Below are 14,270 nucleotides of genomic sequence, written 5' to 3'. Positions count from 1 at the left end.
CATGTTTAGATACAGCTGCTTCTTTGAACTATAGAGTTTTAGCTGGCAACGGTGGATGGCACGGTGAATTGTGTTCACAGATAATGTTCTCTGGAAATATTCCTGAGCCCATTTTGTGATTTCCAAAGAGGAGTGTTCAGGAGTTATTTGTATGATGTTAGTTTTGAGTTTTCCTTTCTTTCCATTTTAATTCTTCTAACTTCAAATGTGTGTATCATAAAAATTGAATTGTCAGATGAATTTTTTGAATAAATCTGATACAATACTTGGGGTTTGTATTCATTTAAGAAATTGTACATTTGCTAACCTTGAGCCATGTCCCCAAATTTCATTAAGATAACTGTTAGGCTTGGGCGATGTAATCAGATTTTGGCCATGATGATCTGGTACCAATGTTTAACAGATAATAATTGTCTATGCTGCATCAGGGGATAATACTAATAGAGATAGAGCATGTTTTGTGTTGATATAAACACTACAAGTGCTTGTTGTAGGGGGTGTGGCCTCTTAAGTGGTGTTTAATCATTAGTAGGTCACAGGGGCATCTAGAAATGTTGGGAATAAATACCCCCCCCCCAAAAAAAAAAAAACAAAAAAAAACCCTTAGTTTATCCAGCAGAAGTGTTTAGTGTAATTTTCCTAACAAAAAACACGAATTCAAAAGTCTGAATTTGTCAAACACCAGTAATGACCTACTAGATCTGAACACCTCCACTGAATTGGTCACAGAAGACACAGCCCTTGTTTATACCCTAATATTACTTTTCACCACTAGGTGTCAGTATTTAGTTAGAGACCGACCCAGACAACAGCGAGTAGATCAGTATAAACTTAGTGTAGACTGGCCTTGCTGTCACAAACACACTTCCAAATTCATCCTTATGTCTCTTTCATGTACCAACTCATTATCTACTGTTAAATTTCTAGGTTGATGAATTACTCATTTATACAAGATTACATGGTGCACTGCAAGAAATCCACCAAGTTTTTTTTTTTAAATACAGAAGTCAAAGTGTCATTTTATATATATATATATATATATATATATATAAAAAAAAAAAAATCTCCTTCTCACCCCCGGCGGGGGGGTGGTATCCATGTCATCCTCAAGCTCGGGTCCTCTACCAGAGGCCTGGGAGTTTGAGGGTTCTGCGCAGTATCTTCGATGTTCCTAGGACTGCGCTCTTCTGGACTGAGGCTTCAGATGTTGTTCCTGGGATTTGCTGGAGCCACTCTCCCAGTTTGGGGGTTACTGCCCCAAGTGCCCCCACTACCACGGGGACCACGCAACCCTTGACCTTCCACATCCGTTCCAGCTGCTCTTTCAACCCTTGATACTTCTCAAGTTTCTCATGTTCCTTCTTCCTGATGTTGGCGTCAGCTGGGATCGCCACATCTATCACCACCACCCTCTTCTGCTCTTTGTCCACCACCACTATGTCCGGTTGGTTAGCCAGGATCTGTTTGTCAGTCTGGAAGCTGAAGTCCCACAGAATCTTGGCCCTGTTGTTCTCAGCCACCTTCTGTGGTATGGCCCATTGGGACTTGGGTATTTCTATTCCATACTGGTTGCAGATGTTCCTGTATACTATCCCAGCCACTTGGTTGTGCCTCTCCATGTACGCTGATCCAGCTAGCATCTTACACCCTGCTACTATGTGCTGGACTGTTTCAGGGGCTTCTTTGCACAGTCTGCATCTTGGGTCTGATCTACTCTGGTAGATCCTGGCCTCTATGGCTCTTGTGCTTATGGCCTGTTCTTGTGCTGCCATGATTAGTGCCTCTGTGCTGTCTGTCAGTCCTGCATTATCCAGCCACTGGTAGGATTTCTTGATATCAGCCACTTCCTCTATCTGACGGTGGTACATGCCATGTAGGGGTTTGTCTCTCCAGGTTGTCTGTTCCTCCTCCTCCTCTGCGCTCTCATCAGGGTTCTGCTGCCTGAGACATTCACTTAGCAGTTCATCCTTTGGGGCCATCTTTCTGATGTATTCTCGGATTTTCGATGTTTCATCCTGGACCGTGGTCTTGACGCTCACTAGCCCTCGGCCTCCCTCTTTCCGCTTAGTGTATAGTCTCAGGGTGCTGGACTTGGGGTGGAACCCTCCATGCATGGTGAGGAGCTTTCTAGTCTTGATATCTGTGGCTTCTATCTCCTCCTTTGGCCAGTTTATGATACCAGCGGGGTATCTGATGACTGGTAGTGCATACATGTTGATGGCTCGGACCTTGTTTTTACCATTCAGCTGACTTTTCAGGACCTGCCTTACTCTCTGGAGGTATTTGGCTGTGGTTGACTTCCTTGTGGCCTCTTCATGGTTTCCATTAGCCTGTGGGATGCCAAGGTACTTGTAGCTGTCTTGGATATCACCTATGTTGCCCTCTGGTAGGTCAATCCCTTCAGTCCGGATCATCTTGCCTCTCTTTGAGACCATCCGGCCACACTTGTCCAATCCGAATGACATCCCTATGTCATCGCTGTAGATCCGGGTGGTGTGGATCAGCGAGTCTATTTCTCGCTCGTTCCTGGCATACAGCTTGATGTCATCCATGTAGAGCAGGTGGCTGATTGTTGCCCCACTACGGAATCGGTACCCGTAGCCACTCTTCGTGATGATCTGACTGAGGGGGTTCAGGCCTATGCAGAACAGCAGTGGTGATAGCGCATCTCCTTGGTATATGCCGCACTTGATGTTGACTTGGGCAATGGGTTTTGAGTTGGCCTCTAGGGTTGTCTTCCACATTTCCATTGAGTTCTGTATGAAGGTCCTTAGGTTCCTGTTGATCTTATACAGTTCCAGACATTCCAGTATCCATGTGTGTGGCATTGAGTCGTAGGCTTTCTTGTAGTCAATCCAGGCAGTGCACAGGTTGGTCTGTCTCTTCTTACAGTCTCGGGCGACTGTTCTATCGGCCAGTAGCTGGTGCTTGGCTCCTCTGGTGTTACTGCCAATTCCTTTCTGTGCCTCGCTCATGTATTGAGCCACATGCTTACTCATTTTTGCCGCAATGATGCCTGACAGGGCCTTCCATGTTGTGCAGAGACAGGTAATTGGCCGGTAGTTGGATGGGATGGGTCCCTTCTGGGGGTCCTTCATGATTAGGACTGTCCTGCCTTGGGTTAGCCATTCTGGGTGGGTTCCATCCCTCAGCAGCTGGTTCATCTGTGCTGCTAGGCGTCCATGGAGTGCAGTTAGCTTCTTCAGCCAGTACGTATGGATCATATCGGGGCCTGGTGCTGTCCAGCTCTTCATCTTTGACACTCTTTCTTGGACGTCTGCCATTGAGATGGTTACTGGTTCTTGTTCTGGGAGGTTGCTGTGGTCAGCTCTTAGGTCCACTAACCATTGGGCATCGGTGTTGTGTGATGCCTTTCTTTCCCATATGTCTTTCCAGTATTTTTCCACCTCAGCTCTTGGTGGGTCTGACCGGTTGTTGTTCCCCTGCCATTGAGAGTACACCTTGGCTGGTTCAGTGGAGAACAGCTTATTTATTCTCCTGGCCTCTCCTTCCTTGGTGTATCTCCTCAACCGGGTGGCCAGAGCTGTTAGTCGCTGTTTGGCAGTTTCGAGTGCCTCTGGTATGGAGAGTGAGTTGTACTTCCTGGGCGCCCCTTTATTCACCATGTTCCCTTTCTGTAGTTCAGCTAGCTGGCTAACTTCTCTCCGTGCTGCCTTTATCTTGGCCTCTAATCGTCTCTTCCATGGTGGATACTGTTTATGTCCCGAGCCCACCTTGTGTCCAAGCATCTCCATGATTACTGTTGCTGTACTGTGTATCAGCTTGTTGTTGGTTCTTGTGGAGATTGTCTTCAGAGCAGCATTTACATCTACTAGTAGATCTTCTGAAGGTACTTGGCAACTCAGCTTCGGTATTTGTCGGGGGCTCCAGGTTTCCAGTTGGGTCACGATCTTCCTTCTCAGGTCAGCAGCTCTTGTGTTGAGGCTGTTAGCTGTTGGGGCTTGGTACCCAATCTCTGGTTGTGGGGATGATGACATCTCCCCGCTGACCTGTCTTCCTGGCTCCCCCTTGCCGTAGCATCGTTGTTGTATTTCATTAATCTCTAGTTGTGATAGCAGATTTCGATTATGGATGTTGGAACACTGGGCTAATAGCTGTTTCTTTGTTAGCCTTGATTGTGGGTTTCGAAGTATCCAATGGTCCCACATTCTCTGCATGTATCCCCTCTCTCTGGGATTGCTTGTATAGTTCCAGCAAATCCGTATTTTCTGTCCTCGTCTTGTTCCAGTAGCCCATTTCTCATCAGTTTGCCCTGGTTCCCTAGCAACTGACGCAGACCTTGTTGACCCGGGCGACGTCTGAGCCGGTATGACTCTATCAGTTATGTTTTCACTCATTCCTGAGGTAGGCTGATGTATCATGAGGGGTTTTGCCTAAGGACCCTTACTGGATGATGTTTTGCCCCGACCGGGATTCGAACCCCGATCTCCTGCGTCGTAGGAGCATTACCACTGTACTATCCAGCTGATTAGCTGATATATATATAGCTAGCCTTGGGCAGAAAAGCGAGCGTTGACTAAATTGGACCTTAAGCAGAAGAGCTATTACTGACTACGCCACCAGGGGACTTTCACCCCAGGAATATTAACCAGAAAACACTTCACTATGTTGACACGCAAGGTTCGTTTGACTAAAGACACCAGAGACCAAAGTTATGAAAATACAAAAAGGTTATTTTATTTTGTTACAATGTTTACAAAAATAAGTTCCTTCCTTTACTTCACAAACAAACAAAAACTTTCATTCGCACTCACAATTCAAAGATTTGACTGACATGTATGTGGGGCAAGGGAAAAATCAATATTAACAGGGCTGAGGCCTACCAGCAGGGGGCAAGATACCAGGAGACGGAGAAGGGATCCAAGGAGGCACACCATGCAAGCCCACGTGTCACACTCACTACAAACCAAATCAAAATAAATCAAAAACACGGCAAAAGGAGAATTCCACACAGGCACACGTGAACACACACACACGGACAATAGGAAAACACCACCACCTAAGGGATCAGCTGCCACCCCGCCTTGGGCACACAGTACCTGAAAAGTAAATAAGCAGAAAGGAGGTATGAAGAGAGAAAATCAAACAAAGAAAACACAGCTTGATCAAAACAAACTAACCAATTAAAATGCACAACCACACGACGTAAACTAAGGGAGGGGAACTACGTGGACCACTGATGACCCACAGCTTGCAATGGCCTCCCACCAGTACTGGCATACAGCTGGCAACCAAAGGCTGCTTGCCACGGCAGAAAAGGTTGGCAGACGTGGTTGCGAGCCACACACAAATTCACATAAAGTAAGCTCTCGCGAGCATTAAACCAAATAAACAAATAAAAAAAAATAAGACTAACATAAATCAGGCCCAATAAGATAGCCCACTGGCTATCCGCAGCTATAGAAAAAGAGCCTCCTGCCAGCAGGTGAAACCTGAGCAGGACTAAAGCAAATAAACAAAAATACCCAACTTAACAGAAAAAGAAAATATCCCTCATACCACACTCCAAGCACACAGATTATAGATGAATGATGATCAGACACACAAGCAGTCACACACACACACCCTACAAAAGGTTAAAACTAGTGTTAAAGTGCTGTGGTGGTTGGTGGTTTCGCAGCCCTCCTCATGCAGGCAGCTGCACCAATCAGAGAAAGCAGCACTCGGTAGAAACGCGCTGGCAAGAACAGCAGCAAACCCGGACCAAAACCGGCAACACCACACGATCCCAAAACTTCTTGCCTAGTCCCAGCGAGGCTCACAGAATTCCATGGGTCATCTGCACTTAATACAGACGCCAAGAGAACGTTCGGAAGTCACTGCATACAAAATGCACAGCTGGACGAGACGGAGGAAAGCCAAACAGTAGACGCACGGCCACAGGTAAACGGGAAGGGGTGTGACAGGAAACAGTGAGGAGGGGGTCGTCATGCTGCCAGAGTTCTTCTTTCGATTATTGGCGTTTCACAATATTTAATTGTATATCGCCACCTACTGTACAGGAGTGTGTGAGTGGGTCAGGTCAAGTAAGTCATCGGCATGAGGGGGAAAAAAAAGGGGAATAGGAAAGTATACAAACTAAATTCTTCCCATTAGTCCAGTGTCTGTTAGATACATCATAAGGGCTTTAATCCTCTTTCCCTGCATTCCCTCCTTCAGAATGTTATGAATATCTCCTTCTTGTTCTAACCATTTTTCCCTATGATCGTTATACTTCTTACAGCTGAAGAGAATGTGTTCTACGTCTTCCTTGACCTGACACTCAGCACAAAGCCCATCAGTTTTCCCAAGTATTTGAAGTGTGGCGTTGAGACCAGTGTGTCCTAACCTTAACCTTGTGTAGGTCACTTCCTCTTTTCTGCTAAGTCCCATGGATGTTATTCTCCTCCCCCCAACTTGCTGTTGTATATTAAAGTACCGCCTCCAGAGTTCAAAATCACCCTACCATAAATAGGCTGGCGACGCACGCCATTGGTTGAGGCTGCCCCAATTGCCAAGAAGCACTTAACTCAGTGCGTCTCGCCACATATACGTTTCCGTACGTATGTCGGGGAGTGCCTGTTAGAGAGCACACTTGTCTAGGCCATCGGCATGATGAGGTAGGGTGGCCAGTTCCTTTCCTCGCCGCCTTTTAACTTCCCCAGTGTTTCCACCAGGCAGGCCCGTCGCCATGGGCGGGCCTTAGGGGGCCGTGCCCGCCCTGAGACTCATGTGGGCCCGCCCTGCTGGAACCCAGAGCAGAGACTTTTTTTCATAGGAGACAGGTCACTGAAGAAATCGTCCACAGAAATGAATGGGGACAGTTCGTAACGGCAGCAAACATTCTAATCAACCGTCTCTGACGGCAGTACGGGTCTGCAAATATCCCGCCTGTTCCGCTGCCAACAACCAATCATATGTCGACCTGAACCAACAGCTTTCCAATCATCTTGCAGCTTCGTGCTCCGCTGTCCCTCTCCTGCCGTTATAGAAGTACTGCGCCTGCGCAGTGTCAAAATAATCCACGAGAAAAGTGGATTTTAAAGCTTTTTCTGAGTCATGAGAACCAACCTAACACTCAAGTATAATCAACTTTTCATGGCGATTTCAATCATATGCTCTTCGCGACCGTTAGTTTTCACAGAGTCCAGTATTGATATCTCCCCATTCATGTTCAGAGGGTCTGGTCTCACTAATCCGAAAAAGATGCCTGAAAGTGGCCGGCGAGTGACCGCACTTGGCCTGATAGGAGCCCGTCACAGCTTCTTCTTCTTCTTCTTTGCTTTTTTTCCCCCTCAAAAAAACAAAACAAAACAAACGTAAACTACAAGTCAAAGTTTTTCAGTATAACAATAATAAAGAAAAATGTGCTCAATTTAAAATGTATTGAAACTATTCGAAATCGGCTGATCGGTTCATTCATTATTATCCGTGAGTACAGAAACACTAGTAATAATTTCTGGATCATTGCTATAAACGTGGACTAATATTTCTTGGGAACCAATGGGTTAATGTCATGGAATGAACCAACCGACCAATCGCATTTTTCCTTCAGATGGTATCTGGGTAAATCAGCAGCTGTCTCAGCCAATCACATTTTACTGCTGGACGGGATCATATCACGACATCTTCCGGTAGATACCCGAAATCAGCTTTGTGCGTTGTGAGGCCAGCGGAGCAAAAAAAAAAAAAAAACTTTTAATATCCTGAGCAATGTTTGATACATTTTGGAAAGTTGTTTTGGTTGCTTTATAGGTTTCTTAGAATATTTAACTCGTCACGTCTGTGCTGCTCTCCTGGGTTGCTAGAAACAGTTGTGTTGCCCTGGCTTGGCGTATAAAATGTGTGCCCCCCCCAAAGCAATTCAAAGCCTGTCCGTCAGTCCGTGTCTGGCGCCGGGTCTGCCACCAGGTCCCCATTCACTGCTGGGTGGACAGGAGGCGAGCCCCAGATCACCGTCCGAGGTGAGGCTCGAACCGGGGACCGTTTGCTTAGTGGTCAAGCGCTCTAACCACTGAGGCCACCTCGCCTCTTTTTAAATACAGTCAACAGTAAATCAGCAATCCAGTGAGAAAAACCTCAACATTCATCAACTAATTAAAGACTTGACCAATAACAATACATGTGAACAATGGCAAAACACCTAAACATACAAAGAGGTCAAATGGCAGAGAATAAATCCCTCAACCTCAAATATTTAGTATCTCAATCTTCAACAGCCCGAAAATGAGCTTGATACTCACTGTACATGCTCCATACAGTTTTAAAGTTTACTTATGGGCTTTGTTTTGCAACAGAGGGGAAGCTTTTTTTTCTTTTAACACAATAAATGCATTTTACATCAACAAATTGGTCATTCTATGTTGCCTGCAAATGGACGCATCAAAAACAGAAAAGGGTATTTGTTTCACATGCCTGTTCAGCTATTCTAATTTCAACAGGGTGTTATTTTATCTACAGAGATTATGTTTATCACTAAGGATTCAAATGCCAAAAGACAAGTGCCGAACCTTCTTGGTAGCAAAATCATGGCTTGAAGAGGCTCTAAAGTACCCATAATCTTATGGTACATGATTCAGGATCTGTCATATAAAAATCATATGTGTTGTGAGAACTATGTGCACGTGTTACCATGTAGTGGACAGGGATTTGAACCTCCAGCTTCAAACAAACCCACATCATCCCACTGCTGAAAAACCCACCCTAGACCCCTCTGCCATCCAGAACTACCCCTCGGTTTCTCTTCTCCCTTCCTATCAATGACACTTGAGCATGCTGTTGTGAACCATCTCTCCCCAGGTGATGAAGAAAACTGAGTGAATGGTTTTCACAGGTGAGATGTGCTTTCATCCATCAACACACTGAGTTCTGATTGGTGACTCCAGTGTTTAGGAAAAAACGAGACAATGAGAAGTACATAGTGTGTTGTGTGTATAGAAGTTTGCAAAATGAATGCAGTATAACTGCAAACTGTGTTGAACAATAAGAATGTGTTTATTGTTGTGAAGGAATATTGTGTGGTTCAGAGATTTGAGCAGAATGAATCAGTTATTTGGTGAATTCATTCCGTTACAGTGTGTATCCGAGTGAGAGAAACTGGAAAACACCACAACACAGTGTCATATCAGGAAGAGCCACTAGATGGAGCTGTATAATGTGTCACAGGGTTGATGGGGATCAGTTCCATCTCCAGGATCTGTTCTGTTCCCCTCCTGTGGTCACCTAAAACTATTATGCTGATAACGCAATATTAAATGGTAGTATAATAGTCTACAATGTGAAACAGCGATTTACAGCAAATTATTCATTTCAATGTAATTTTAAACCATCAGTGTCTCAAAGATGCTTCAAAAAAATAACATGCTGATCAATAATCAGTATATCGATGTGTATTGACACACACACAGTACATATACACAGTGAAGTGTCTTCACACAAATATTTCTAACATTCAATACAGAATTGATAATCATCATTTTTATAAACACAGCATTTAAAAATTGATTAAAACATTAGTTATGTACAGAGTCAACCAAATTAAACTTCTCTCATCTGAATTTTATAATTTCAGGAGGAAAATAATTTACTTTACGCAGTTATAAACAGTGTGTAACTTTGTGCAATGATCAAATTACTGCAGTGAACTGATACTATAAGATATTTATGATGTGTTTTAAACATAAATGTGACCTTCTGCTGCATGTAAATGGAAAAACAGAAGCGTACTGTACATACAAAACTATTAAATGATGTTCGATGTGCATTAACAGGTTCTGTTTTGCTGTAAAAGATATTAATAAGAAAATATTTATGAGTGTTGAGTTCATTAAAGTTTATTTATCTCAGCTGGTGTATTTTTACAAACAACTAGAGAAGTGGAAGTGCTGACATGTTGTACACATCTGATTATCACTAAATGATGATGATTTTCAAATCACTTTGTACTGTAAGGGTCTATCCTCATCATCCTCTGTGTGTGAGACTCAGATCAGATCAGGATGAAAACTACAATCTGTAAAGAAGGAGAAAAGGGCAGAATGATCAGATTTGAACATGTTTTTATCAGAATCAGTCATCAGGTTCATGACAAGAAAAATGTGTCGCAGAACACACAAAGCACAGACTCAAGTTTACAAAATACAAAACCATAAATTATCTCAAAATGTGTGTAAATGAAAGGGGAGGGGATCCATTCTTTCTCAGTGAAACACTGTTGTCTGATACAGCCACCAGGGGCAGGCTCTCTTCCACTCTTTTCAGAGAGAGAACACCAACCACACAACAGTGTTTTTATTTATTACTGTACCAACACATTCAGATACAGAATCTCCTCTGGAGTGGATAAAGAGACATCAAACCACCAAATCACTCTTACTGTGTGTGTGTGTGTAGACAGTCAGTAACTCACTCTAGTTTCTCCAGTGTACAGTGTGGATCCTTCAGTAGATCAGAGAGCAGCTTCACTCCTGATTCTCCTGGTCTATTGCAGTTCAGATCCAGTTCTCTCAGGTGTGATGAGGGATTTGACCTCAGAGCTGAAACCAGAGCAGCACAACCTTCACCTGTAATACTGCAGACAGACAACCTGTAGAGAGAAACATCTCACAGTTACAGCATAAATCACTCAGGTGGTGTTTACATTAGACCGTATGAGCGGATCATCAGATTCACGTTTTTAAAACGATTCGCGTGCACACAGCAACGCCAATACACGATTCGCGTGCACACAGCAACGGCAATACACGGATACGCTAATCACATGACTAATTAGACGGCACGTCACATGATCCCAGTGCATATCGGGCATGCGCAAGTCACTCACCACTTGCAAGTGGAAGGATGGCAAGCGAACACCTTCTCCAGCAGATAAACACACCTGGCTGTGATGCTCATGTTCTCACTGAGTTTAAGCGCCTGAAGGAGGTAAATAAGTTGAAATGTGTAAATAAACCTCAGTGCGGCTCAGCGCTTCCTCCTGAGCTCCAAATCACTCCGCCCTGAACAGCGAGTGCCCTCTGGAGGGTGCGCACTCCGGCCCTGCGCAGCTCACAGAGCGCGCGAGTGAAGCGCACGAGCAGTGATTCGGGACTGAGCCGCTGTGTGTGTGATCCCAACGCCAGCGAATCAGGAAGGTGGATGTCACAGTGACGTTGTCCAATGATGACGTCAGCTAGAGCTCAGCACAGCGTTTCCTCGTTCCTCAATGTTTACACAGCACCGGATCAGATACGAACTGGGTTGAATACGCGGGCCCTGGCGGATTCAAGTTGTTCCGCCTGTGGAGTCGTTTCCCGGCATTTTAATGTGCACGGACAGTGCATCCGCGACGAAAACGAGACGGATATGGTCTAATGTAAACACCACCTCAGCTTTACTACACAACACGCACAATCTTTATATACAGGACACTTAGTGTGTGTGTGTGTGTGTGTGTGTGTGTACCTCAGTATCTCCAGTGTACAGTGTGGATTCTCCAGTCCAGGTTTAAACTTTTAAACTTTAGCATGGAACAGAAATGTGAGTGTGTTTCTCTCACAGACAGAAACCAGAGGACAGGACGCCACATCAGCACATTTACAGGAGCAGCGACGTCTTTCTGCACTCCACAATCTCTCAGCGACAATTTATTATCACACCATTAGCTCATGGACAGAACACACACGTGTGAGAGCGAAAAGCCGACAAACACTCCACTCTGACCTGTGTTCAAGTTTCTACAAACTAAACATACACAGTACTCTCTCTCTCACACACACACACATACACACACACACAGAGAGTACTCTCTCACACACACACAATACTCTCTCTCTCACACACAATACTCTCTCTCTCACACACACACACACACACAGTGTTACTGTCATTTGGTTTGGTTAATTTCACATTGAACTGATTTTCCAGAGCACCAAACTGTTTGTACAGTGTCTTGCAAAAGTATTCATCCCCCTTAGTGTTTGTCCTGTTTTGTCGCATTACAAGCTAGAATTAAAATGGATTTTTGGAGGGTTAGCACCATTTGATTTACACAACATGCCAAACACTTTAAAGGTGCATTTTTTTTTTATTTGACACAAACAAGAATTAAAATGAAAAAATAGAAATCTGGAATGTGCATAAGTATTCACCCCCTTTCGTATGAAACCCCTAAATAAGAGCTGCTCCAACCAATTCACTTCATAAGTCACATAATTAGTTGATTAAGATCCACCTGTGTGCAATCAAAGTGTCACATGATCTGTCACATGCCACTGGTTCAGATATGTGGATGACACCTGGGTTAAAATCAAAACCCATGAGGTGGAAGCCTTCTCTAAGCACATCAATGCAGTGGATATCAACATCAATTTCACTCGGGAGGACATCAGTGGGAATAATCTAGCCTTCTTGGATTGTGATGTACACATTAGACAAGACAGAAGCCTTAGCATCGAGGTCTCCCGGAAACCCACACACACAGACCAGTACCTACTCTTCAACTCTCACCACCCACTGGAACACAAATTGGGGATCATTAGGACCTTGCAACACAGGGCTCAGAACATCCCTACAACGGTAGAGGGAAAAGAGAAGGAGCAGAATCACATCAATAAAGCACTTCAGGACTGTGGGTATCCCAACTGGTCTTTCTTCAAGAGCAGAAAAAGGAACATAATGGACAAGGAGGATAACAGGAACAAATGCAAGAACATTGTCATTCCCTACATTTCTGGTCTATCTGAGAAACTCGGGAGGATCTTCTACAAACGCAACATTCCGGTACATTTCAGACCCAGTAACACCCTGAAGCAGAAACTGGTCCACCCTAAGGACAGAATAGCCAGACACAAACAGGACAACGTAGTGTATGCCATTCAGTGCAGTGAGGAATGCATGGACTCGTATATTGGAGAAACAAAACAACCGCTTCATAGGCGCATGGCTCAACACCGGAAAGCTAGTTCCTCAGGCCAGGACTCTGCTGTCTATCTTCATCTTAACAACAAAGGACACTCATTTCAGGATTGTAATGTACGCATTTTAGCCAGAGAGGATCGTTGGTATGAGTGAGGAGTTAAAGAAGCCATTTTTGTCAACCTGGAATGGCCATCACTGAACAGAGGTGGGGGTCTAAGACATCATTTATCAGCCACCTACAATGCAGTCCTTGGCACACTTCCCAGACAACTGAATGCACAACAAAACCCAGCTGTTTTCAGTGACTCACAGGAGGACAGAGAGAATCAGCATTCCACTGATCACCCTAACGACTCTCGAGGCCATCCACACCCAGCCTCCAGTGACCCACACCAACAGGATGACTCAACGACACCTTAGATGAGCTTTTCATCCATGAGAGGATAAATACCTGATACTCCCTATTAGTCAGACAGAACTGAAGAAGCCTTTCGGATGAGAGGTGAAACGTCTTCAAGAATCTTCAAGCAAGTCCAGTTGCTCTCTTTTACCACCCACAGTTTACTATGACCTGGATGACTGAGAATCTTCACAGACTACTAAGCAAGCAACATGAAAACCAAGGAGCCTCCAAACAGGTCAGAGACAAAGTTGTGGAGAAGTATAGATCAGTGTTGGGTTATAAACAATATCCCAAACTTTGAATATCCCACGGAGCTCCATTAAATCCATTATAGCCAAATGGAAAGAATATGGCACCACTACAACCCTGACAAGAGAAGGACCCACCCACCAAAATTCACAGACCGAGCAAGGAGGGCATTAATCAGAGATGCAACAAAGACACCAAAGATAACACTGAAGGACCTGCAAAGATCCACAGTGGAGATGGGAGTATCTGTCCATTGGACCACTTTAAAATGTACACCCCACAGAGTGGGCAGGGCTTTATGGAAGAGTGGCCAGAAAAAAAGCCACTGCTGAAAAAAACGTTTGGAGTTTTCCCAACAGCATGTGGCAGACTCCCCAAACACATGGAAGATTCTGTAGTCAAATGAGACTAAAACAGAACTTTGTGGCCATCATGGGAAATGCCATGTGTGACGCAGACCCATCACCCTGAGAACAACATTCCGACAGTGAAGCATGGTGGTGGCAGCATCATGCTGTGGGGATGTTTTTCATCCGCAGGGACAGGAAAGCTGGTCAGGACTGAAGGAAAGATGGATGGCACTAAATACAGGGCAATTCTGGAGGAAAACCTGTTTGAGTCGGCCAGAGGTTTGAGACTGGGACGAAGGGTCACATTCCAGCAGGACAATGATCCTAAAGATACTGCTAAAGCTACACTGGAATAGTTTAAAGGGAAACAT

At 44.6% G+C, this 14,270-nt stretch overlaps 1 protein-coding gene across 1 annotated transcript in view; it reads right to left on the bottom strand.

Moving 5' to 3' along the window:
• Positions 1 to 9,530: 9,530 nt before the first annotated feature.
• Positions 9,531 to 14,270, bottom strand: part of LOC132887196 (NLR family CARD domain-containing protein 3-like) — a 38,379-nt gene continuing 33,639 nt past the window's right edge. The window contains exons 9-10 of the mRNA XM_060922668.1: positions 10,409 to 10,585; positions 9,531 to 10,012 (exon numbers count right to left, since the gene is read on the bottom strand). Coding sequence (XP_060778651.1) covers positions 10,006 to 10,012; positions 10,409 to 10,585 — 184 coding nt within the window. The 3' untranslated portion in view covers positions 9,531 to 10,005. The remainder of the gene's footprint in view (positions 10,013 to 10,408; positions 10,586 to 14,270) is intronic.

Source organism: Neoarius graeffei, chromosome 5 (assembly GCF_027579695.1).
Source record: "Neoarius graeffei isolate fNeoGra1 chromosome 5, fNeoGra1.pri, whole genome shotgun sequence".
Taxonomy (NCBI): domain Eukaryota; kingdom Metazoa; phylum Chordata; class Actinopteri; order Siluriformes; family Ariidae; genus Neoarius; species Neoarius graeffei.
The sequence above is the reverse complement of the archived record's forward strand: the minus strand, read 5'-3'. Positions and strand labels throughout refer to the sequence as shown.